Consider the following 24,799-nt stretch of genomic DNA (forward strand, 5'->3'; position numbering starts at 1 on the left):
CCCGAATGCGGCGTCTAACAGTGTGCCCAGGGGTCAAGGAAGATGGCATAAAGGTCCATGCGGTTTGAAGACATCGTTCAGAAAGAGCAAGCGCTGGGCAAGCCCAAGGTGAGGTTCAGAAGCATGTCGCGCGCAAAAGAGTGAGTCCCTATTTATCTGTATTTGGTCACCATCACATCACATCATTGATCGCGCTCACGTCCCAGCTCTTGACTGCCACTGGGCATTAGACACACCAATGGGACACTGAGGCAAGGTCATCGTCACCGACGCGCAAATCAGCATCTTCGTAAGCGCCGTGGTTAAGCTAGGCTCGACAATGGTACGTTGCGCGCACGAAATGCATACGCAGGAGATCTGACTTTTCCTTAAGCTCTCCCTCTCCGTCTCGACAACAAGGATGTCTGGATTGCCACCGAGGTCCTGCGGGACGACTACACCCATTTTCAATCCGAGGAGGATGCGATAGAGTCCGAAATCGGGCAGGATAATCCACACAAGGCAGTTACAGAGCTTGCTACTAAGTCTCTCGCCTACATAATCGCAAACCTGGACGTGGACCAAGAACTGCCTTCACCCCTCCCCCTGCCCCTAGTGGCTCTTCCATATCTCCAAGCGCCTTACCCATTGTGTACTCCCTCGCCGCCTCGCTCCATACCAATGTCCGCAACATAGCCTTCAAAGCGTATCTTGACACCGGCCGACCCGATGTACGAGGAATATATGTGGATGCCAGGGGCAGCAAGAAGAAGGGAAGGGTGCGTCTATACATTGATCTCGCATATCGCCGGCAGCTGAGCTCTTGGCACCTCACAGCGGGCGATACCCCCCGACCTGTCCAAGCGCAATGCGAAAATCCTCAAGTCGGTGCAGCGCCGGGCGCACCACCTCGACAAGGGCCCCTCGATATGCGGCCTGCGCTTCGGCTGTACGTTCATCATTGGGATTATCCCAATGGCCGGCGACATCACGAACGCGGCGCTCAACTACACGCTCGGCCTGCGCAAGGCGAAGCAGGGGGAGCTCCCCAGCTGGCTCATGCAGCGCATGCTCGTGAACAACGCAATCAGCACGCCGTTCATGGTCTCCCACATCCCGAAGCAGCCGCAGTTCGTCCTCCTGACTGCCACCGTCTGCGCGATTCCATGAGGTCTACTTCAACAAGCCCTAAGCGCTCTACGACATTTGCACCCTTCGTCGCGGCGGTCCGTTCCCATCGCAGGAAAGGAGCGCCCCCAAAGCCGCTACGCTTACGACCTGAATACGATGACTGACAAGGAAGCGCGGATTGCCGCTGAGGTCTTGCGGGACGAGTTTACTCACGATCAGGCCGCGGAGGACGCGGTAGAGATCGCCATAGGGCTCGAGAACCCACGCAAGGCAGCCGTCGAGCCTGCCACCATGTTTCTCACATCCATCACCGCGAATATAGGCGCGGACTAGGGGTCGCCCCCACTCACACCTCCCTGCTCCTTCATGTCTTCAAGTTCTTCACCTCTGCGTACCCCACCTCCGAGGACCACTCCCTCGCCGCTTCGTTCGACACCGATGCCCACAAGACGGTTTTCATGGCGTATTTTGGCGCGTACGCTGCGCTTGAGGCACGCGTAGTCCCTGTTAACCCGACGCGGCCACAGTCCGTGCTCCTGACTGCCGCCGCCGAGGGTAGCGTGTCCGTCTACGTGATCTTCGGCGGCCAGGGCACCAGCAAGGTCTACTTCACCAAGGCTCTACGACATCTACACCCCCTTCGTCGCGACCCTCATCCGCACGATCACCAAGCAGGTCCTCGTCCCCCTCGTGGACAAGGAGACCGCCGCAAGCTTTTACGCGTAACTGCCTGAATGTTATTTATTGGCTTCTCAATCTCTCCGCCTCCCCGGCGCGCCGTGCTTCACCTTGATCTCCCTCTCCCTCCCGCTCATCGGCTGGTGCAGTCCCCGGTGGTGTGCCGCATCGCCGGGCTCACGCCGCGCAAGCTGCGCGCGCGCAGCCGATCACTCGCAGAGCACCGTCTCGGCAGTCGTCATCGCTGCCTCGGACAGCTTCTAGTCGCACACGGAGAATGCACAGAAGACCGTGCGCTGGCTCTTCTACTCGGGCCTCTACGCGCAGCAGGCGTTCTCCCGTCGTCGCCGTCGAGCCGTTGATCATCGCGGACTCGGTCGAGGGCGGCGAGGGCGTGCCGAGCACCATGTTGCTCGTGGCTGGCCTCTTGCTCAAGGTTGTTGAGACGCACCTCTCGAAGGCGAACAGGCATCTCCCCTTCAGCTTCAAGCTGAACATCTCCCTCTACTGCAGTCCCAAGCCATTCATCATCACTGGCCCTGCGCGCGCGCTCTACAGCCTCGTGCACAACCTGCGCAAGGTGAAGGCGCCGTCCAGCCTCGACCGGAGCAAGGTTATCTTTCATCAGCGCAAGCCCGTCTTTTACGTCCGCTTCCTCATCGTCGACGCTCCCTACCACTCCGAGTACCTCACCAGCGTCACCGACAAGGTCGCGGGCGAGGACCTGGCTGGCGAGAAGATTTGGCAGGCCGCCGATCTTATGGTGCCAGTCTATCAGACTGAGAATGGTGGGTCTCTTACTCATTCAATGTGATAACGTCCTACCCATTGTTCCCGTGTTGGACGTTTCCTTTCGTGCTTGTTTCGGCAACTCATAACCTTGTTTCAGGTTCGGGTCTGCGGGAGTCGAGGTTCAGCATCAGGCAAAAACTCTGCGGCCAGATCTTTACGCACGCGCTGCGCTGGGATCGTGCGACCAACTTCCCCATAGGCTGTGGACGGGTGGCCGCGCCGGTGGTCACCACTCTTACTAGGACTTCCACGCGCCCATCCTGGCGACCTACCGTTCCATCCGCGCCCACGACAACCTTTTCCTTGTTGGCGGCTCTGGCTTCGGCAGCGGCGAGGACGTCTGGCCCTACCTCACTGGTGATGGGTCCAAGGAGATGTTTGGCCTTCAGCCGGTGCCCTTCGACGCTTTCCTGTTTGGCTCTCACGTCATGGTCGCCAAAGAGGCGCACACCTCTTCCAGCGTCAAGGACCTCATCGTTGCTGCATTCGGCGTCGACGACAAGGACACCTACGCCAAGCCCGCCGGCTGAGAATCCTTACTGTGCGCTCCGAGCTCGGCGAGCCCATCTACAAGGCCGCCACTCGCACCGTCAAGTTGTGGAACTTCAAGCTGCCACGCAAGAAGCGCAAGGAGGAAATCATTGGCAAGCACAATCGCGACTTCAACAAGCCCTAGTTCCGTGGGAGAAGGACGACAGCACCGCCGCTGACCTGTCCGGACCTACGAGGAGGTCGTTCTCCGCATGCAGCTTCTCATTTACGTGACAAACCAGTCGCGCTGGGTCGACATCTCCCTGCGCAACCTCACGGGTGATTGGATCCGTCGTGTCGAGGAGCGTTTTGCGGGCATCAAGGGGACGGGCGACATTCCGTTGTTGCTTCAGTCCTACACCCTGTCGGACGACACGATGCCTTTTGTCAAGAGGTTCTTCACCGCGTACCCGCTGGCGAAGGAGAAGCTCCTCGCTACCGACGACACGGCATACTTCCTCGTCATCTGCTGCCGCCCGACTGAGAAGCCGGTGCCGCTCATCTCTGTTCTTGACAACCAGTTTGAGTTCTGGCTCCAGAAGGTGCGTTGGCTGCAGTACATTGTTTACTTAGTTGCTTATGCATTTGCAGGGCTTCCTCTGGGCTGCACAGGACGTCGACGCTGTTTTCGACCAGGACCCGCAGCGCGTCTGCATTCTCCAGTTCCCGCTCGCTGTCAAGTCTCGAAGGTCAAGGACGAGCTGATCGAGGAGCTCTTGAGGGGCATCAACTCACCCCTTGTTACTTGCCTCCTCGAGCGCAGCTACGACAACGATGAGAGCAAGGCCCCCGTCGTTGACTACCTCGCCGCTCGCCCGAAGTATGTTCCCTCTCTTCACTCCGCCAAGGCCGACGGCAAGGTCGTCTTCCAGACCGGCGCCACGGTGCCTTCGACGGCCAGCTGGCTCGAGTCCCTCGCCGGCCGCGAGTTGTCGTGGCTCCGCGCCCTCATCACCTCGAAGACCATCGTTCAAGGCGGCTCCTACATCGACAACCCCCTCCGCCGCATTCTCATTCCCCGTCCGCATCAGAAGGTCGTCGTCGACTATTCCGGCGACGTCCCCTCGCACCTCTCCGCGTTCGGCGCCATGCGCTCGCACGGTGCCCACGATCCCGACTTCAAGGCGGTCGACATCGCGTACGACGCCGCGTCGAAGAAGATCAGCCTGATCCTGTTCGAGGAGCGCCGTGGCGTTTCGGTCCCGCTCAACCTCGAATTCGTCTACAAGCCCGAGCAGGGCTTCGCGCCGATCCACGAGGTCGCGGAAGGCCGCAACGACCGCATCAAGACCTTCTACTGGAAGTTGTGGTACGGCGACGACGAGGCGCTGCCCGACATCGACGTGCGCGACGTCCTGAAGGGCGCCGAGGTCACCATCAGGGCCGAGGACGTGGAGCAGTTCTGCGCTGTCGTCGGGAACCAGGGAGAGGCCTTCAAGAGCGCGCGTGAGGAGACGCCCATGGCACCCATGGACTTCGCCATTGTCACTGGTTGGCAGGTAAGCACCACCCACAAACTATCGCTAGCATTGCCTAACAACTGTACCAGGCCATCATCAAGTCGATCTTCCCCTCGACTATCGATGGAGACCTCCTGAAGCTGGTCCATCTCTCCAACGGCTTCCGTATGGTTGAGGGCGCGTCGCCTCTCCGCGTTGGTGACGTCTGCACCGCAGAGGCTCGTATTCTCTCTGTCGTCAACTCCGACGCCGGCAAGGTCGTCAAGGTCAAGGGCCACGTTCTTCGCGCTGGCAAGCCCATCATCGAGGTCGTCTCGGCATTCCCCTACCGCGGCAAGTTCACCGACTTCGGCAACACCTTCGAGACCACGGAGGAGCCCGACTACGAGGTTGCTTTGGAGAACGACGCTCAGGTCGGTGTCCTGCAGTCGAAGGAGTGGTTTGAGTGGGATGATGACACGCACCCGTTGCTCGCCGGCACGAACCTTATCTTCCGCGTCCGCACCCAGGTGTCCTACAAGGACAAGAACTCCTTCAGCGACATGGAGGTCTCCGGCGAGATCTTCGTCCGCAACCAGCTGAAGGCGCTCGTCAAGATCGGCACCGTGTCATTCGAGTCGGACGAGTGCAAGGGCAACCCCGTCGTCGCCTACCTTCAGCGCCACGGCAAGGTACTCAACGCTCAGACCCCTCTCGCGACCGAGTACACCATGTCGAAGGAGGTCACTCCGTTCTCTGCGCCCCTCACGAACGAGCCGTATTCCAAGATCTCCGGTGATTTCAACCCCATCCACATCAACCCGTACTTCGCCTGCTTCGCTTCCCTTCCTGGCACAATCACGCACGGTCTTTGGTCGAGCGCGGCGACGCGTCGCTATGTCGAGAACGTTGTTGCTCAGGGTCATACGAAGCGTGTCCTTGCGTGAGTATAGCTTGCTTTCTATTGTCTCCCGTGCTGAAGGCTTGGCTGCAGATACGACGTCTCCTTCGTCGGCATGGTCCTGCCCGGTGACTCGCTCAAGGTCAACATCCGCCACGTCGCGATGCGGGACGGCAACCTTGTCGTCAAGATTGTGACTACCAACGACCGCGACGAGAAGGTCCTCGAGGGCTCCGCCGAGGTCGCCCAGCCGCCCACCGCCTACGTCTTCACCGGTCAGGGTTCGCAAGAGCCGGGCATGGGCATGGACCTGTACAACAGCTCTCCGGCCGCCCGCGCCGTCTGGGAGGGCGCTGACGCCCACTTGCTTGCCGTTTATGGTTTCTTCATTGTCGACATCGTCGAGAACAACCCGAAGGAGAAGACCATTCACTTCGGTGGCATCAAGGGGCAAGCGATCCGCCAGCGCTACATGGACATGACCTACGACACGACCGACAAGGACGGACACGTCAAGACACTCCCCCTCTTCGCCGACATCGACATCCGCACCGCCAAGTACACCTTCAGCCACCCCAACGGCCTCCTATTCGCCACACAGTTCGCGCAGATCGCCCTCGTCGTCACCGAGAAGGCTGTCTTCGAGGACATGCGCGTTAAGGGCTTCGTGCAGAGGGACTGTCCCTTCGCCGGCCACTCGCTCGGTGAATACTCTGCGATGGCTTCCATCGCCGACGTTCTGCACATCTCCGCCCTCGTCGACGTCGTCTTCTACCGCGGCATAACCATGCAGCGCGCAGTCGAGCGCGACGAGCATAACCGTTCGAACTACGCCATGTGTGCCGTCAACCCTTCGCGCATATCCAAGACCTTCACGGACGCAGCACTTCACGAGGTCGTCGACGGCATCGCCTCGTCGACCAACCGACTCCTCGACATCGTCAACTTCAATGTCGAGGTGCGCTCATCTTCCACTCGTCCTCGACATCGTACTGACATGTTTTAGGGTCAACAATACGTCTGCGCCGGAGAGCTGGTCGCTCTGCAGACTTTGACCATCGTCTCGAACTACCTCAAGGTCAAGAAGGTGGACATCGTGCAGGTATGCAAAACACCTATCATGCTGTGTATCAAGCTCACGATCTGTTATAGTTGACGCAGCAATTCAGCGTCGAGAAGGTCAAGGAGATGCTGTGCGAGATCATCAAGTCCTCGCATGACTCTGCCGTCGAGAAGCAGAAGAGCGATGGGTACATCATCCTTGAGCGCGGCTTTGCGACAATCCCTCTTCCCGGCATCGACGTGCCCTTCCATTCTCGCTACCTCTGGGCCGGTGTCATGCCTTTCCGCACCTGTATGTGTTTGCTTTGGAAACCATCCTGCATGTATACTGATCGCTCTGTAGACTTGTCGAAGAAGATCAACCCTGCTCATTTGAACCCTGACACCCTCATCGGCAAGTACATCCCGGACTTGTCGCTCAGACCTTCGCCATCTCGCGCGAGTACGCCCAGATCATCTACGATCGCACGTCGTCGCCTCGTCTCGACAAGGTTCTGAAGAACTGGGAGGAGGAGAAATGGGGCAGCACCGAGAATCGCCAGAAGCTGGCGTACGTCATCCTCGTCGAGCTGCTCGCCTACCAGTTCGCATCACCTGTTCGTTGGATCGAAACCCAGGACCTTCTCTTCACCGACTTCGCCTTCGAGCGCCTTGTCGAGCTTGGGCCTGGCCCGACGCTCATCGGCATGGCAACTCGTACCCTCAAGGCGAAGTACGAGGCGTCCGACGACTCGGTGGGCCGGAAGCGCGCCATCCTCTGCCATGCCAAGCACCCGAAGGAGATCTACTGCCAGTTCGAGGAAGAGCCCGAGGATGCACCCGCCGAGGAGCCGGCATCCGCCGACGCACCCGCTGCGCCCTCTGCAGTGCCCGCCGCTGCTGCCGCGCCAGCACCTGTTGTCGCTCCCTCTGGTCCTGTCGCGAACGTGGAGGACGTGCCCATCAAACCCGTCGACGTTCTTGCCGTCATTGTCGCGCAGAAGCTGAAGAAGACCGTGAACGAGATCCCGCTCTCCAAGTCTATCAAGGACCTCGTGGGGGGCAAGTCCACCCTTCAGAACGAGATTCTCAGTGATCTGCAGCTCGAGTTCACGTCCGCTCCAGAGAAGGGCGAGGAGCTGCCTCTCGAGGAACTTGGATCGTCCCTGCAGTCCAACAGCGGCCTTGGCAAGCACACGTCCGGCCTCGTTTCCCGTCTCATCGGCGGCAAGATGCCTGGAGGCTTCAACGCATCTGCCATCAAGTCGTACCTCTCGAAGCCCTGGGGCCTCGGACCTCTTCGCGCAGACGCTGTCCTTCTCTTGGGCACGACGATGGAGCCGCCCAAGCGTTTGGCCTCGAAGGCCGAGGGCCGCGCATGGGTCGACAGCGTCGTCTCTGCGCTCAGCGTGCCGGCATCTCTCTCGCCACTCCTGGCGCAGCATCTGGCGGCGGTGATGGTGGCGCTGGTCCAACCATCAACAGCGAGGAGTTCCTCAAGTTCCAGGCCGACCAGCAGAAGTTTGCAGCCCAGCACATCGAGTTGTACATGCGCTATCTCGGCCGCGACTCTCGCGCTAGCGAGCTCGCGTTTGACCAGAAGGCAAACTCACTGGCTCTCCAGGCCAAGCTAGACAGCATCCTCCGCGAGCACGGCGACACGTACATCGACGGCATCCAGCCGGCGTTCGACCCCCTCAAGGCGCGCCACTTCAACTCGTCGTGGAACTGGGCTCGTCAAGATGCCCTCCTCATGTTCTACGACATCATCTTCGGCCGCTTGACCACCGTCAACCGCGAGATTACCGCACGCTACATCCGCTTGCTTAACTGTGCCGACCCCGAGCTCATCGCTCTCATGCAGCACTGCCTTGACAAGTGCGATCGGAGAAAGGGGATACCTTCAAGTTGGCCAAGCATTTCAACCAGCAGCCCATCGACAACACTCGCAAAGTCGTCGGTAAAGGGCCTTTATACAGGAATGGTAAGCTCGGTTTGCTTTTCATGCGAAATCCCTGCTCACGACTTTGCCAGTCATGTTGTCCACCGCGCCGCATACCAGAGTCACCGTGAAGGGCGATATCGTCTACACCGAAGCCGTGCGCAAGGGGGTCCGCAAGGTCGAGGCCTACGTCGAGGAGATGGCCAGCACCGCCCCCATTTCTGGCTCTGTCAACATTGAGAAGGTGCAGGAAGACGTCGCGAAGCTCTGGACTTCGATGAAGTCGCAACCTAGCATCACCAAGTAATAGAGAAATCACATCAAGGCCTTGTACGAAAATGTCATGCGCTCGGTCTGTGAAGGAATGGAGTCTCCGCGCCCTTGTGTCACGCCTCGCCCGCGACGCTTGTTGTCGCAGTGACTGTGCCCTCGGGTCTCGACGGCGAACGTGTCTGCGAATCACGTTCAAGTTCCCCTCTTAGCACTGCAAGCACAAGGCCGGCTCGATGCGGGAGTACAGCAGCAACGTCAGGCGTTGCTGTTCCCATCTTCAAGGACAAGGACGCCCTCTTCACCACCGTCTCTTATATATGCCGGAAGGGTCAGACGCTTGTATTGTACCACTAAGCGCGCCTGCCGCTTAGGACCTAATCATGTAGCTCCTCAGGACACATGTTTCCGTAGCGGTTGTACACATGGATAATGCTGCTTATCGACTGTTGTAGCATTGGCCCTTCAGAATTTGCGTGAATAAATGAACCAACGGCACGGCCACGTGGTGCGAGGGCGTCTAAATACGGCACGTGGCTTTCCCCCACGTTTTGCACGCGCCGCGCTTGTCTCAAGCATTCGCAACGTTCCCTTACGCCTTTCCCAGATCGCGAGCATTCGTTGAGCAACGTCAGATTCTCTGCTCCCAACCATTGTCATTGGCGCCATAAAGCTGCTCGATCCGTCCCATGCATATCTCGTTCGTCTCCTTCCTTTGTTCAAGATCGGATAGGTCGCCTTTATGCCTGCTTGCTTCCTACCACCACATCGTCCTTGAGCACAAACGTCGACGCCCAAATGCAAAACGACTATACAAAAGCTGCGATACTGTCTGGCCAGCGGGATGGTATCCTCTCCCTCAGCTTTTCAGCGCGCGCGAAGTTCATAGCTGCAACTGGTGTGTTCCCTACCAAATCCATGCGATGCCTCTTTGACCGTTTGCCCAGGCTACGCCGGTGTCAGCATCTGGGACGTCGCTAAGCGGCAGTCTATTCCTACCCCTCCCCTACCATCACTCCTATCCAACAAGCATGTGTACACCCGTTCGCAGTGGCTATACTTCGAGCAATCCAATCTGCACGTTCTCGTCCTTGGATCCAAGCGTGGGGATGTCACCCTCTGGCGCTGGTGCCCGGATGAAGCAGTACGTTGGCCCATGGATCCTTGCATATCATTTTTACCTGATGTCCTTGACTAGGCGTTCCTGTTCTACATGTCCGATCGGCACTCGCCCCATTCCGCCGAGGTACTTTCAATCGATATCCTTCGGCGCAGCGTCCCTTGCGAGGAGCGTGGCCGTGTCGCAGTATCCACGGGCGACAACCACGTCACAGTCTGGATGGTAGACGACGTTGCCCACAAGATGCGTCAGAGATTCAGCATCGAGGTCGGGACACCTGGATTCTGCCCAAAGACCGTGAAGTTCCAAGCAGTGTCTCGTACGCTCATTGCTTTTTCGGAGAGAGGCGGGCTCATGTAAGCCTCGTCAGCGACTTTGTATGTGCGTTGTCTGATGCATACTTCCAGGGCGCGCTTCGACTATGACACGGGAAAAATTACTGGACGCAGGCGAGATGGTCCCAGTGTAATGTACGTAGATGCAGAAAACACTGTCTTTCCTGCTAAGACGTCTACTTGTAGGGCTTCTATCGCCACCGACCCCGTTCAGTCCGTTTTCGCTGCGTACACGGGTACCACCTTCGAGATCATGTCTCTCAACAAGAAAGAGCGCATCAACAGTTTCCAGAGCGAGGTGCCAGACGTCCGTCTGCCGATGGCCATCGCGTTTGGCGAGGGCGGTACCGTGCTGTTAGCGGGAACAGACAAAGGCCGCGCCATGCTGTACAACGTCACCGACGGCACCATTCTGAGAAACTTCAAGTATCCGAAGGGTGGGCTTGTCCAGCAAGTTGTGGTGGGTGCTGCGTCGACTGCGGTAGCGCTGTATGCTGAATCCACCTAGACATGCACCACCAAGGATCGCTATTACGTTGCGTATGCTGGATCGAGCATCCACCAGAGCGCGGATGTGGTCTTGTATACGAAGGCCCGCTCGGAGCTGAACCAGAAGCCGCAACAGAATCTTGGTCAGCGTAGGCTGGGCAAAACGCCCTATTGGCGTCGGCTCGTGTCGTCGGTCTGGCGCGTAATCTACTGGGCAGGTGTTCTACTCCTCTTGCTTTCGGCGTATGAAGTGGTGAAGGTACGTTTACGCCAAGCAATTGACTCCTACCCTAATACTGACCGCCGTACAGGACGTGGCGAGGATCGTGACTTGAACTGCCGATAACCGAGACCGCTGTTGCAACAGTATGATGTGTACGTAGATTGTGTTCGTATATAAATGCTGTACCGTATGCTTCTGTCATGTGTTATACTCTCAACATCATCTATAGTGCATTTTTGCCCCATCAGTGGCCATTGAACCGAATGAACACGTATATTTCACTGTCTGCTTTCGCATGTTTGATGCCCTGGATGATAGCAAGGAAGCACGTGCCACGTGTAGACGGCAAGTTCCAATTGTTGCTGGTTGGTCAACACACCGATCACCATGAGCCGTACCAGTTACCAGGACTTCTTCGAGAGACTGAGGCTTGCCGGTCCTTCATCTCAGGCCCCCACGTCTCCGTCCCAGACCCCAGCATCGACATCGTCGACAAATCCCCCCTACCGTATGCCACCGGGGTTCAAGCTGCCCATCGAGCGACGGTTCAAGGCAAAACCTTCCGGTGATCCGCCTGAAGTCCCATCTCGAACAAGCGCACGGCATGCTGGTTCTCGATCCCCTTCCTCACGTCAGCGTGATCGCGGTCAGGGTAACGAAGTTGAAAACGGTCTCGCGGACTGCCAGGCAGATACTGAAAGCGTTCAAGCCGCGGGCATCGATCTACTAGCAACGACTGCATTCAACCTTGACATGGACGACCTTGATCCGCAGCGCGAGTCCTTAGCTCCATCGGATACTAATATGGTACGCAATTATGTTGCCTTATTTCTCGAAGTCTCAGAAATACATTCCCAATGAAGGCACCGGAGACAGATGTCGCGGCGCAGCGCCAGGAGCAGCGAGACCTCTCTTTGCTTGCTTCGTTTGTCAACAACCCACGCGAACATGGCAAGGCCGCTCGTGAAGCCGAAGCCGCAGCAAGGAACGTATTGCAGGCTTTAGAGCAGTGCGAACACCTTCTCGGTAGCCTCCAGCTTACGCAGGACGAAGAATCAATCTCAAATACATTGTGTGTAGTGGAGACGGTGGTCGCTCGGGAGAGGGAGAATATGCTTCGCATCAAGCACAGTATGGCTCACGACTCAGTCCAACGCGCAAGCGCTACACTGGATCGAGTGCAAATGCGCCTGGAGGCGTACCGTCTAATCTACCCGGACAAAAGTCCGCTTGACTTCAACAACGGTACGTTCCATTCGACCAGATCTGCACCGTGCGCTGACCGTAGCACTAGAGCACCTTCAGATGGACGCTTTCCCCTCTGAACATGCGGCTCCTTCTGTGGCCTACTGCTTAGCCCTTACTTCGCGGATCTTCCACGGCACGAGTCGGCAGGGAGCAGGTCTGGTTCTCAAGATGACCAAGCTGTATGGCTACTCCTTGACGCTTCTCGCTGGCGGGCCAAATATCCTGCAGCAGCAAGCCTTACGACAAACTCCGGAAGATGTGCGCACTATCGAGAAACGCATCAACCTAGGCATTCGAACCGTTCCTTACGCAGTTTGTCCATCATGCCACTGCACGTACAAGCCGACTTACGCGCCCACCTCCTCTGCGCCGTTGTATCCAAAGCACTGTCGCGAGGACCTCAACGACGGCTCTGAAAGGCTCTGTGGCAGCGCCTTGGTCGTTGATGGATCACCGATCAAAGTCTTTGAATATCATCCTTTCTTCGAGTGGTTCGGTAGATTCATTGCCCTCCCTGGGATTCAGGACCACGGCGACCAGTTCTGCGCAAGCATCGATGAGCACGCTCTGGCGCCCTCTACAAAATGTGGTGTTGCTGACGGCACGCTGGTGCGCACCTTGCCAGCTCCTGGTGGCGGCGGCGATCGCTTCTTCATCGCCGACCGTGGCGATGAGAAACGATGGGTCTTCGCTTTGCATGTCGATTTCTTCAACGTCGAAGGCAATCGACAGCGTGGTCGCACAGCATCTACCGGCCATATCGTGATGGTCTGCCTCAATCTTCCACTGGACGTGCGCAATGACGATGCCTACAAATACCTCGTTGCCATCATCCAGGGCCCAGAGGAACCCAGCGCCAAGGAGGGTCAGCATCGCCACTATTTGCGGCCACTCATCGACGACTTCAAAGTTGCCTTCGAAAGAGGTGTTCGCTTCAGCTGCAGCGGGGGCTCGGGACCGCACAAGGCATCATCAGCACTGTCTGATCGACATGTACACCGTATGGTGCTGGCCGTGCTTATCGCAGACTTCAAGGCGTCCCGGCCATGCGCTGGCCTCCTGGACGTCACTTCGCATAGCTTCTGCTCCTTCTGCAAATGCTGGATCCAGGCCTGGCTCGGACGACTCGATCACAGGTCCTGGCAAGCGGTTGATGACAATGTGACCAGGGTGGGAGCTCATACCTGGAAACACGCGTCACGGAAGGAGCGAAAGGCCGTCGAGGAGAAGTACGCTGCTCGCGACTCAGCCTTCTGGGACCTGGGGTACTGGAGGCCGTCGATACAGGTCGCGGTAGACCCCATGCACACATGGTTTCTTGGCATTCTGCAGCGCTTCTTTCGCGAGGCTCTACGACTCGATAGCAGCCACGCCAAAGACGGAGACCCCCCTGACTCCCCTGCCTACTACTACGACTTCACACCACCCCCCTCACTGGACTCCTTGAACCATACCAGCAACGCTGTCCATGGCCTATCGTACAGAGACGCGACTCATATGGGTCTCATACACAAGCGACTCACGGCGGTGATGGAGGACACAGAAGCGGATAGGAATCATCTTCGTAAGAAGTTGACGGAGCTGTCCAAACCTGCGTTACTCCAGGTCTGTCGGGACCTGAACGGAGAAATCGGTGTATCTCGCCATCGGCTGGAGCAAATAGACAGGAAGGACCTTGCCGACCTCCTGGTGACCTGGGTCAGTGATCGTCAGCGTATCTATAGATGGTTCTTCTCGCTAATCCCCGTCCAGCGGATGTCTAAACCGTTGCCCGCGCTGCCGTGGACAAAAGTCGACTACGAGGCTACGATGCCTACCCTCCAACGCGCGATCAGGGAGATAACGACACCTTCGTGGATCGGCAAAGATAAACCTCCAGTCGACATCGGGCAGGCGAAAGCTGGCACGCTCAAGGCAAGTCAGTGGCGGTGGCTTTACAGAATCTATGCGCCTCTCGCCTTTCTTGTCATGTGGCACCCAGGCTCTCCGTACGCTCTGCCGCAGGAGACCTCCATGAAGCCTATCCTGGACCTAACCATGAATCTGACGAGCGGAACCATCGCCTTGCTTAGGCCGACAGTGACCGACGAAGGACGCACTATGTTCCTGGAGCAGCTGGAGGCTCATGTTTCTGGCCTACGCCGACACTTCCCTGGCTTCATGTTCCCAGTGTACCATATGGCGTTCCATCTTCCAGCGTTCATGACGTTACTCGGCCCAGCTCGAAATTGGTGGTGCTTTCCTTTCGAGCGCTTGGCCGGAAAATTGCAGCGGATACCTAAAAGTCATAGGGCGGGTACGTTCTCCTCAAGCATATGTACTGTGCTACATCAATGACTAATTGTAACAACGTAGGAGACTCTGAGCATACGATGCTTCACTCGTTTGCCAAAGGCTCTATATTTCGGCAGTGGTTGCTACGCCCAGATTGTCCACCCCTCTTGCAATACTGTCGGTCTCTTGTCGACAAAGCCTACGAATTTGCTGGTTTCGAAACCCCCTCCGAGGCGTACGACGACGACATCGATGGGGTGGATATATATCTGAACCGGCTCGGAGTTCAGAACTCGACTCCCGACTACATGAAAATCAAGTCCGACGTCAGGAACTATACAACCGAGATCGACGAGGAGTTATCTGAACTTATCGGGACTGATGATGTTGTTTGCTATAGTCGCCTTCCCGCTTCCAATGGATTCTACAGCACCAAAGAGGGAAACAGTCACATCTGTGCCCTTCCTTCCGATGGTTCTGCTGGGCGCTGGACTGCCGCGCGCATCCGCCACATCTTCGAGAAACAGGGAGTCATCCAGTTTGCGATTCAACGTGCTCGACCTCGCCCGGGATCGCATCCGGACCCCTTTCTTGATTACTGGCAGAAGGGCTTCGAAGCGCAACACGTCTCAAGCAAGTTCAGGCGAGATGTCGAGATCATTGACGCCAGCAGGGTTATAGCTCATGTGGCGAGGTGGGCTTTCGATGACGGGACTGCTCTCGTCCTTAACTTGAGCGATGTAAGCGCCCAGTCTTACTATGGATCCACTGGACTAACATGATCACAGGCGTAGCGTCGAACACTTGCCTTGACAGACTTCCGCTACATGCCCAGCCCCACGAGCGCCGAAACTCTGCGTTTACAACCACCCTTACATCAATCGCCTCCCCGCAAATCAACAGCCGCGTTTTACCAGAGTAGTCTACATGGGCGCGTTCACGCAATGATCCAATTAACATTGCTCGGTGCGTTCTTCTTTCTGAGCACGGTTAAGAGCTGACGTGCGAACAGATCATTATACTCTACATCCTTCGCAACGCGGTCAGGACCTCAACAGAGCCTCGGCCAATATTACACTGTGAGGATTCGTTGTCCCTTAGGATCCCAAATGTAGCTCAGGCTCCCAGTCGCTCAAGGTTCAGACGCACCTCTCCTGCCAGGATTCATCTCAGACGGGTATACAGTTGACTCCTCATGCCCTGCCGAAGGTCGGTGCGGTGGCTCGCAAGAAGGGCAGTACAGGTGGCACGGACTGGGGTTTTGTGAGCGTGGCGCAGTCCAAATTGGATCCAAAAGTACGCCGCAAAAGAGCTGCGGGCTGGCATCAACGCTCGAAGTCGGGCAAATTTTCAAAACCTTGGTGCGTGGTGAGCTAAATGTGATGTTGACAATAGCGAAGCTGACGTGCCAGCAGGGCCACTTGCCGCATTCACTGCGCTCAGCGGCAAGCAATCGGTTGTCGGGAATCAGCAAGAGCAGTAATAATACGTGTGGGTTTTTCTCTAACTGGCTTCTTGTCAAATGCTACATCATAAGTTCCATCGTCTAAGCTCTGCACTACAGTACCCAGTTCGTCGGCCCAACAGCCGGGTCAAGGACGTCGAGCAAACCCAGCTTCGGGAAGTCTTGGGTAGTACGCCTGTGGATGGCCATCAAGGAGACCTACGAGAGTTTGGCCGCCTCTGTGAGCCCTGGGCTGTTCCGCGTGTATGGCGTTCCTCAGCGTACTCGACTCAATCGACTGAGATGATTGAATTTCCAGCCAGGATGTACATATACTGCGGCGGAAATTCGACGCTAGTGCAGAAAAGGACGAACGGAGGCGCGAACGGGTGGTCTTGCTCTATTGGTACCCAAAGGTATAGTTTTTCTGCTCCTCTTACCAACTGCTGTCTCACAGTTAACAGGATGGCTCGGTAGTGCTGCAGAGAGTACGGGATATATAGCAACGCTCGGCCTTCACAATTCAAAATCGTGCTGTCACCTAAGCTATACGATTTCTCGTTCCATTTGGAGTCTCAGATTGATTATAGGACCCTATTTGACTCATGAATGTTCAGCAGACATTGCCGAGTCTTTCTCTGTCGGACTAGAGGGATGAACCTACGTTGAATCGGCATTTGCCGCAGATCATGACTGCCATCAACAAGGACCTAACAAGGACCTACAAAGTCACACGTACTGACCGCCGTCATCACCCGTGTTGCCAGCCCAACTTTGATCCTCCTCTCATTACGCTTTTGTCAAGGCTGCAGATGATATCGTTGCATGTCATGTCCTTCATTCTGCAGCTTGCATCATAGATGGAAGCGTGAACGCCACAAATCCTCGAGTTGCCAGATGATCTTGCTTTGTGCGTAGGGACAAAGGGGCACCATATAAAGAGTGCGGCTCTGCGTCTCCAACTCTTCCACCTTCACTTCCACCCCAACGCTCGACCAGCATCTTGGGAGAGTCGCACCATGAATGCCAACGGAGCCCTCTATCCTCAATTTCCCATCCGCCGCAACCCTCCTCCTCATCAATCCGGTCCTATCGTTATAGTCCAGGTTGGCAAGACTCGGATGGCCTTTGGTAGGCAGTACTTGGAGTCACACTCGCTGGAGGTACGTCACCCCTACACCGCTCGTTCAATTATTTGCTTATCAAGAATTTCAGGACCTCATCGCCCTCTTCGCTAGTCTGAGTGTTGGCGTGCCCCCCACTCGTCCTCTCAGACTACGTGACCGATATCTATTCCTTCAGACGCGTGTTCGCGTTCTCCTGCCCGAAGACAACGAGCCCCTTCCTGTCCATGCGGACTCCTGGATCGCCCTCATGCCTCAGATGCGCGAAATCCATATTGTCGACGCAGAGGGTGCCACCATCCGTGCCTTCATGAGCTCGGCTTTGGTACGCATCACTTCTCTTGTATAGGACCCTCCAGGGCTGAACACAGTGCAGGTCCACGTTGTTTGTATCGGACTCACGATCGGCATCAGCTACGCCCTGGCATGCCAGCTATTCCGTTCGAGTGCTTGCGTTAAGCCTTTTTGAGAGAATAGTGTGTATAATCCAATATTTACGCTCAATGTATAAGACTGCCCCTCGCCTCAATGGTGAAGTGAGATTTGCTTGTGCGCGTTTGGTTCCCGTGACTGAACGTCACACATGACGCAGGTCACACCTCTTGCTTCCTGCTGTGATCATCTGCGTCTCTGATCTCAGCGCTCGAGGCCCCGCGGCTTTGCCTCTGAGAGTCTCCATCATCTTGCAGGCAGTATGAGAGTAGGGGGGCTCTCAAGCTCTTCTGGCATGGTGTGTCCCGAAAATGCGCGGCTTTTCGATCCGCCATGCTAACGACACCACGTAGGTGCTGATCGGTTGACGTGAGGGGATGCGCTGTCGTATGTCTCCGACCTACCTACCCCAATATCTGTCAACTGACGCAGCTGCTTACAACGGTCACAAGAAGGATACGAGAGGAGGCGTGAGCTATACGTGCGAAGGAGTCGGCGATCATGTCGTGGGTGGGATGGACATTCAGGAATCCAGGTGCGTTACCCCATATTCTCTCCGCTCGCAAGCTGAGATCCTTTGCCAGGCACGACAAGCCTGGCATCCTCGGCAAGAAGCAGAATCCAGCGGATGATCATATATGAGCGTCTCGGCCGGATGCCTCGTGCTGCACCTGGCGATACGGATCCTTTGCTACCGCATAGACAAGAATATCCTGCATATAAATCACCACTCTCATTGCGTGTCGCTCCGACCAGATCGACGCTGTCAGACACCTGGCTTGCGACAAGGAATCACAAGCAACGCGAGCCACCGCAATATACACCCACTAGCCCCTTCTGAGAAAACCTCGAGCGCATTATTGGCATCATCGTCCTCCTCGCTGGCCATCGGTGATCTCCTCCCGAATCTCCCTGACCTCCACGTCTACAAGTAAGGCTTCAAGCGCTTTTTCAGCGTGTACAAGAGGTCCTTTCTGGGGCGTGATACTACACTAGCCAGGGCAGGACAACGGTCGCGGCGCTGCTTCCAGTTGTCGCCAGTGGCGTGAAGGAGTGGGAGCGCAACATGTACAAGAAGTGCGTGGGAACCTGAAGCACAATGACGAGCAGACGACGCTTGCGAAGAAGATGGAGCTCGGCCGCAAGCCCTCAAAGCCCGCTCGCGCGCGCGCGCTCTCACAGCGCCAGATCTTTGAAGAGGTGCAGATGTTGGTCTTCGAGGAGCACATGAAGGTCGACTTCTGAGCGAGTGAGCACAAAGTACATCGCGTGGGCCGCATCTGTGTCTGACGAGGGGATGGGCGAGCAGGTCGAGGGCGGAGTCAACTTGGTTGTGCGGCGCTTCCCAGGCGTGCTGGAGAAGCCTTTCCCCGAGCCAACGGTGGAGAATGCTGCGAAGGGGAGAGAAGGAGGCGGTGAGTGGTGATGCGCGGTCGACAGACCTCGACGAGGACACCATCAACGCTGAGGTGATCGACTTGCTCAGTATCACCATGGACAGCTTTCGCTTCACCCTCGGTACCTCCAACCCATCCGTGCCCTGCAAGACCGTTGTTGAGGGCCCGACCGTCACCTGGGACAGCCTTGGTGGTCCCGACAAGGTCAAGCTTGAGCCGCAGGAGACTGTCCAACGCCCCGTCGAGCACCCCAGCAGCAGATTGTTTGCGAGCACAGATTTCTTCGAGGTGCGTGCCTGGGCCTGCACAATACTTTGGTGCTGACGTGCTGCGCAGAACGACGTCTGGATTCGAGATCATGGGATTGGAAAGGCCGCCAAAGACGTCTTTGCGCTCGCTATCGTGTTCAAGTTCACTGTGGTCGCACTTCGCGACATCACCCATGCCGACACGCGCCTCTACGTCTCAACCGATGTGCAGAACTGGGCTCATGCAGAGCTCCCCCAATCCTCATCCACGCTCCTCAAGAAGAACGCGTATACCATCGTCGAAAGCACCCCCCATTCTCTGGCAGTCAACGTAGTCCGCGGTGACACCGACGGCGTGGCCGGTACGCTCTTTGTGAGCAACTTGGACAGAGACGTACTTCGTGGAGAGCCTCGCGGACACAAACAGGAACTCAATGGGGTCCGTGGCATTTGCCCTATGTTTAATCCTTACTGACGCGGCGCGCAGCTATGTCGATCATGAGCATATCTACGGCGTATACGGTGTTGGCTTCGCCAATGTTGCTGCGAACGCAGATCAAGCTGGAACTCAGGCGTCACCAAGTGCTTGCGCGCTATGATCACCTTCGACAACGGCAGATGGAGGTCCCCTATCTGCGCACTCCAGGGAAGCAACTGCGATACGAGGGACATCGAGAAGTAAGCAGACTCATTCCCTTCACGCGCACTTTCTACCTCTGCATATCTATCCATGCCTCTTCTTTCATTCAAGCTGACTTCTCCTTCCCAGCTGCCCACTGTATATTCACTCAGTCACCACCGTTCACAACTCGGACGCGTCGTCTCCAGTCCCGCCCCCGGCTACGTTACGGCCGTCGGCTCCGTAGGCCCGGCCCTCGCCCCCTACGAGGACTCCGACACCCACCTCTCCTCTGACACTGGCCTCACCTAGACCCGCATCGGACGAGGGCGCGCACAAGTACGAGTTTGAGGACGCGGGGTCGCTGCAGGTGCTGATCGACAACGAGGAGGCGACGGGCGAGGTGAAGTGGTCGGGGGATGGGGGGCGGACGTAGGAGATGTGCGATTTCGGGCAGCGGTTGAGGGCGCGACTCGCGAGCGCTGGTGACGGTGTTGGATAGTACGAGTCGGAAGTTTTTGGTGTTGGGTGAGCGCATTCTTCAGCAACTGCCCATGGCAAGAAATGTGTACAAGCCAGTTAGCTAACGCTGTCAATGGGCCAGGTCGCGCGCAGGGATCAGAGCGACAAGAAGTCGGACCTACGTGGTACAATGGCTCGACTTCGCGGGTATGCGGGACTGATTCGCCCATCTATGTTTTATTTGACACTTTACTTCAGACACGCGCAATCGCAAGTGCGGCGATAACGACTTTGAGAAGTGGCATGCGCGCTCCGGATAGGCTGAGTGCCTGCTATGACACAAGGTGCTTGTCTATCAGTCCTGCCCGTTTGGACCGTCTACATTCACAGCGTAAACTCACACATCGCTCATCACAGCAATGGTACCGTCGCAGAAAGCCCAATGCCGATCGCTACGTCGGCAAGAAGTTCAGCGAGCCTGTAGAGCATGACGAGCCCTGCGAGCGCGGTGAAAGCGACTAAGAATGGTGAGTTTCGTGAGGCTTACAGTTCCTTTAGTGACTTCAACTTCATTTGCCAAGGCGCCAGTTGCGTACCTGTAGTACCAGAGCCCGTACCAGCAGGGTGAGCTTACGGTCTTATATGCACCCCTTGTCGCCCGTCTGATGCTCTTTAGTAGAACTTGCACAACAGGGCAACCAGACGAGACATACCGAGGCTCGAGCGGATATTGCAAGATCCCTGGCGACATCTGCGAGGGTGGAATAGCGAAGGACGCACCAGTAGAGAAACAGTGCAGTTAGGCGGAGCCGGCGGAAGGCGATGTGGTACATCAGACCTTCGAGTTTCCGGCAGTGGTGGCGCAGCATGCAGACTTTAAGGATTCACCAGTAAGCTGCCTGGATCGTCTGACTTGGGACCGAATGCTCACGGTTGCACTATAATAGACCATCCTTGTACGCGTAGCGGCCCGTACGATCTGGCAAAGCGCAAACGAGGGGTATACTGGACTCAGCGTTTTCCTGAGGAGCGGTGAGCTAGCACTCCACGCCACTGTCATATGGCAGGTCGCTCATTTGCCTTGCGTCGCCAGGTTTCTCGGCTTTTACCATCACAAGTACCCCGGCGACCGCGCGTACCTCGTCAACTGAGCACACGCTTCTACTACACCACGGACGCCGGACGGAACTGGTACCCGCAGGAGGCATCCAACCCGCCGAACACGTTCCGCACGCCGGTTCTGCGCTTCAATCCGACGTCGGACTACTTGATCTGGGTGAGCAACAAGGACTGCGAGGGTCATGGCGGGAAGTGCATGGCAGTTGCGTATGAGTGGGATACAACAGCTCGAGACTAACGAACTGCGAATGTAGCGTATTCTCGAGACAACGGCCGTAGATGGACGACGATCGACGAGTGCGTGCAGCACTGTGCATGGGCCCGAGATGCGCGCCTTGCTGCGGATCCCAACAAGATCTGGTGCGAGAGCTTCCGAGACAAGAAGGGTAGCCAACGGATGTTCGGTGGGGAGAACCCGCTTGAGCTGGTTGTTGGCAGCAACTACTACATGAAGGTGGGCTCCAAAGGACATTCAATGCGCAGGTCATGCTGACGTTTGTGCTCGCCCAGATGTGCCGCATGTTTGAGCATGTCGCCAGCTTTGTCAAGTTCAGCGAATACCTTGTCGTTGCTGCCATGGGTCCCAAGTCGCGCTCGCTGCAGTTGCAAGTCTCGCTTGCCGGCGCAAACTTCGCCAAGGGTCGCTTTCCGCCCAGCCTGCACTCCGAGATGCTTGTAAGTAGTCGTTCGTGACAGGGACGTTTACGATGCTGAATGCGTACAGGCCTACACTGTCTTTTGAATCCTCGGACAACTTGGTGTTCCTTCACATGACAGTGTCGGAGCCATCCAGCCTGAACTGGGACATCGTCCTGAAGAGTAACTCGACCGGGATGTACTCCGGTGTCAGCGCCGAGCACGTCAACCGTGATAAGAGGGGATCCGTTGACTTCGAGAAGGTAATTATCGTTGGATTATCGTTGGATTATAAGCTATACTCAGGCTGACATGTTACTCGTAGATGATTGGCCTGGATGTCATTGCGCTCATCAACATCGTCGGCAACGCTGACGAGGCGATTTGGACAGGTCGCAAAGCGCTGCAGTCGCGGATAGCGCACAACGACGGAGGGACGTGGAAGCCTCTCAACACTCCGCCGGTCGACTTCTTTGGCAACGAGTACGAGGTAATCCACGGCAAACATAGCGTGCAGAGCATGCAGCCCGCTTCCTCAATATGCCAACCTACGCCCAGCCATCCTCGCGCAGCGGCCACAACCTATCCGCGCTTGGGTACGCGTCAGCCGGGCCCGCCTATGCCCACGCCGAACCCACCGAACACGCTCGCATTGGGGTCCGAAACAGCGGACTGCGGCCCACCGACTGGCGAAGCTGTGTCCTGCCGCGGAGGGTGGTGGAAGGGCGCACCGCTGTCCAGAGGCCCATGGAACGAGTTGCGGAAGCCAGACTGCGGCATCGCCTGGATCGACAGGAACTTGTTTGGCTGTGGCCTAGCCTCCGTGCTGAACTGGAACTGCAGCCCGAGGCCGTCCGCCTCGGAGATGTCGAGCAGCTTGACGAGCTTCTTTCCGATGCCGTTCAGGCGCTGCACATCGTCCTTCCCACGCGTCCACACCTGGATGCGGTCCACGTTCGCAGACTGAGAACCGCGCCGCAGATCTCGTCGTGCCCCTCCTCGAGCTCCTCGCCGACGAGCGCCATGACGAGCCAGTTCCAGCAGCGGTCGAGCAGCTGCGGGTTGTTCTTCATTGTGAGCACCCACTTGCCGCCGTTCGCGATCGCGGGGTCCTCCCACATCGGCTTAATGCAGGACTTGAAGAGGTGGTAGTTCGAGTTGCGCTCGAGGTGCGAGGGCGGCTTGAGCCAGTTGAAGTAGCGGCAGAACTCCTCGACGGTCGCAAAGCTGCCGACGACGGTGAGCCCGGCCTCGTAGTCCGTCAACTCGGCCTGGTGGAAGGAGGTACTGAGACGATCATGATCCGCGTGGCATGAAGTGCGAGGCGGCGCCTCTGATCAGGAGCGCGAAGGTATCTTTTGGTGAGCATGCATACGACGCGGAAGCGCAGGTCTCATTTGCAACAAAGGGCTATATCATCTACCGCGAGCACGACGGGGCGGGGTACTCATGGGTCGCAACCAGGGGTCGCACACGGGTCGCACATGGGTCGCACACGGGTCGCACATGGGTCGCACACGGGTCGCACACAGTGCGCACACGGGTCGCACACAGTTCGCACACAGTTCGCACACAGTTCGCACATAGGTCGCACACAGTGTGACATGCTAGCGACGATGAAGCTCCTCAGTTCGCCCGAAAACAAGGTATTGCCGAGCCATCGTCCGAACTTCGTCGTCGCTGCACCCCGATTGTCTGAGGGTGGGTCGGGCTCGGGCGATGCGTCTCCGTGAGTTGCATCTCAACTGTGGCACGTAGAGATTGTTTGAGGTCAGTGCATCTTCTTCGTATGCTCGGGAGTTGCATCGCATGTCTGAGTGATCTCCCGAAAGTCCGGGTTCATCGCTCGAATATTCGCCCGATTGAGGCACTTTTTTCTCTGCAAAAAGACCACTTTTCTGTCTGTAAAAAGAGTGCTTTCTTCTGTGGAAAAAAGCTGTTTTTCTTGGCGTGAAAAGGGAATCTTTATGTGCGTAAAAAGGGCGCTTTCTGCTTCAGAAAAAACCCGCTTTTTTCGTCTTTTTCTTATGACGAAAAAGAGCACTTTTTTCGCAGGGAAAACGTGCTCTTTTTGCGCGGAAAAAAAGAGTATCTTCACGTGCTTTTTTGCACGTGAAAAGAACGTGCTTTTCCACGTGAAAAGGAACGGAAAAATCCCGTTTTATTTCGCTCAAAAAAGAAGTTTTTTTCCGTCGTAAAAGGCGCGTAAAAAGGAACTGTTTTTACTTACTTTTCTCTGCATAAAAAACAGTTCTTTTTCTGTGCAGAAAGCAGCGCAAAAAGCACATCTTTTTCGCTGCTTTTTTCTGCTTGAAAAGGTGTTTTGTTTGTGCACAAAAATACTTCCATTTTGATCTCTTTTTTCTGTCCTAAAATCCGTGCTTTTTCCTCGCACAAAAAGCCTGTTTTTCTTCACTTTTTTCCCCTCTTTTTTCCCCTCTTTTTTCTTCGCTTTTTTCAGCAGAAAAAATCTGGTCTGCCCGACGTGAGATCAGATCTGCGGAAATCCGATGCGCATACGACACGCCCTTTGTCCTCGACCTCCAACCTGGCACGGCACTTTCTGGAACCTCTCGTCAGCCTTGCCATAGCTTGCCTATAGATGTCATGTCTTATACCGCTGCATTGGCACGCTCTTCATCGATGAGCTCGAACTCAGCTTTCAACCTGCCTAATGAGGACGCCTTTGTTGTTCCATCTTCGCTTACAACTCCAGGACTCTCCATAACGTTGATGATCAACAATTCACTCAAGTATTCGTCTATGCTCTGCTGCGTATACCGACGCAGCTTTGCGGCACTCCCTCTGTTGATGACTGTACCTTGGACGAAAGTCGTGCGAGGAGTCCTTCGGCTTGTTTTACGCCGACCTATGGGTCGCCCACATTTACTGGCGCTTGTGACAACCACCAGGTAAGTCTTACTG

At 56.5% G+C, this 24,799-nt stretch overlaps 6 protein-coding genes across 6 annotated transcripts; 5 read left to right on the forward strand and 1 right to left on the reverse strand.

Moving 5' to 3' along the window:
• Positions 1-123: 123 nt before the first annotated feature.
• On the forward strand, positions 124-8,741 carry SCHCODRAFT_0235165 (uncharacterized protein; the record flags this gene model as incomplete). The annotated part of the gene is made up of 21 exons (XM_003031930.1): positions 124-140; positions 312-322; positions 374-524; positions 617-758; positions 817-1,109; positions 1,173-1,403; positions 1,433-1,785; positions 1,938-2,576; positions 2,678-2,802; positions 2,823-3,071; positions 3,354-3,653; positions 3,703-3,800; positions 3,875-4,610; positions 4,661-5,493; positions 5,545-6,409; positions 6,458-6,553; positions 6,604-6,805; positions 6,913-7,961; positions 8,000-8,324; positions 8,372-8,476; positions 8,527-8,741. The coding sequence occupies 21 exons, from the start codon at positions 124-126 to the stop codon at positions 8,739-8,741; spliced, it is 7,035 nt and encodes a 2,344-aa protein (XP_003031976.1).
• A 761-nt stretch (positions 8,742-9,502) lies between these two features.
• SCHCODRAFT_02667488 (uncharacterized protein) lies at positions 9,503-10,983 on the forward strand (the record flags this gene model as incomplete). Its single annotated transcript, XM_003031931.1, has 7 exons — positions 9,503-9,602; positions 9,652-9,848; positions 9,903-10,180; positions 10,232-10,294; positions 10,346-10,619; positions 10,668-10,907; positions 10,960-10,983. 7 exons carry the CDS (start codon positions 9,503-9,505, stop codon positions 10,981-10,983), a joined length of 1,176 nt encoding a protein of 391 aa, XP_003031977.1.
• A 275-nt stretch (positions 10,984-11,258) lies between these two features.
• SCHCODRAFT_02503420 (uncharacterized protein) lies at positions 11,259-16,340 on the forward strand (the record flags this gene model as incomplete). Its single annotated transcript, XM_003031932.1, has 12 exons — positions 11,259-11,678; positions 11,735-12,116; positions 12,166-13,817; positions 13,872-14,037; positions 14,101-14,415; positions 14,475-15,133; positions 15,188-15,359; positions 15,406-15,472; positions 15,509-15,689; positions 15,965-16,078; positions 16,161-16,253; positions 16,302-16,340. 12 exons carry the CDS (start codon positions 11,259-11,261, stop codon positions 16,338-16,340), a joined length of 4,260 nt encoding a protein of 1,419 aa, XP_003031978.1.
• A 516-nt stretch (positions 16,341-16,856) lies between these two features.
• SCHCODRAFT_02502418 (uncharacterized protein) lies at positions 16,857-18,035 on the forward strand (the record flags this gene model as incomplete). The annotated part of the gene is made up of 5 exons (XM_003031933.2): positions 16,857-17,000; positions 17,053-17,286; positions 17,747-17,756; positions 17,826-17,928; positions 17,978-18,035. The coding sequence occupies 5 exons, from the start codon at positions 16,857-16,859 to the stop codon at positions 18,033-18,035; spliced, it is 549 nt and encodes a 182-aa protein (XP_003031979.1).
• A 746-nt stretch (positions 18,036-18,781) lies between these two features.
• Positions 18,782-19,969, forward strand: SCHCODRAFT_01094947 (uncharacterized protein; the record flags this gene model as incomplete). The annotated part of the gene is made up of 5 exons (XM_003032367.3): positions 18,782-19,078; positions 19,127-19,400; positions 19,466-19,477; positions 19,526-19,716; positions 19,808-19,969. 5 exons carry the CDS (start codon positions 18,782-18,784, stop codon positions 19,967-19,969), a joined length of 936 nt encoding a protein of 311 aa, XP_003032413.2.
• Positions 19,970-22,477: 2,508 nt separating this feature from the next.
• SCHCODRAFT_02678079 (translation initiation factor eIF4e) lies at positions 22,478-23,382 on the reverse strand (the record flags this gene model as incomplete). Its single annotated transcript, XM_050346723.1, has 3 exons — positions 22,478-22,813; positions 22,846-23,145; positions 23,359-23,382. The coding sequence occupies 3 exons, from the start codon at positions 23,380-23,382 to the stop codon at positions 22,478-22,480; spliced, it is 660 nt and encodes a 219-aa protein (XP_050199860.1).
• Between the last annotated feature and the right edge of the window lie 1,417 nt (positions 23,383-24,799).

Source organism: Schizophyllum commune, assembly GCF_000143185.2.
Source record: "Schizophyllum commune H4-8 unplaced genomic scaffold SCHCOscaffold_6, whole genome shotgun sequence".
Taxonomy (NCBI): Eukaryota; Fungi; Basidiomycota; class Agaricomycetes; order Agaricales; family Schizophyllaceae; genus Schizophyllum; species Schizophyllum commune.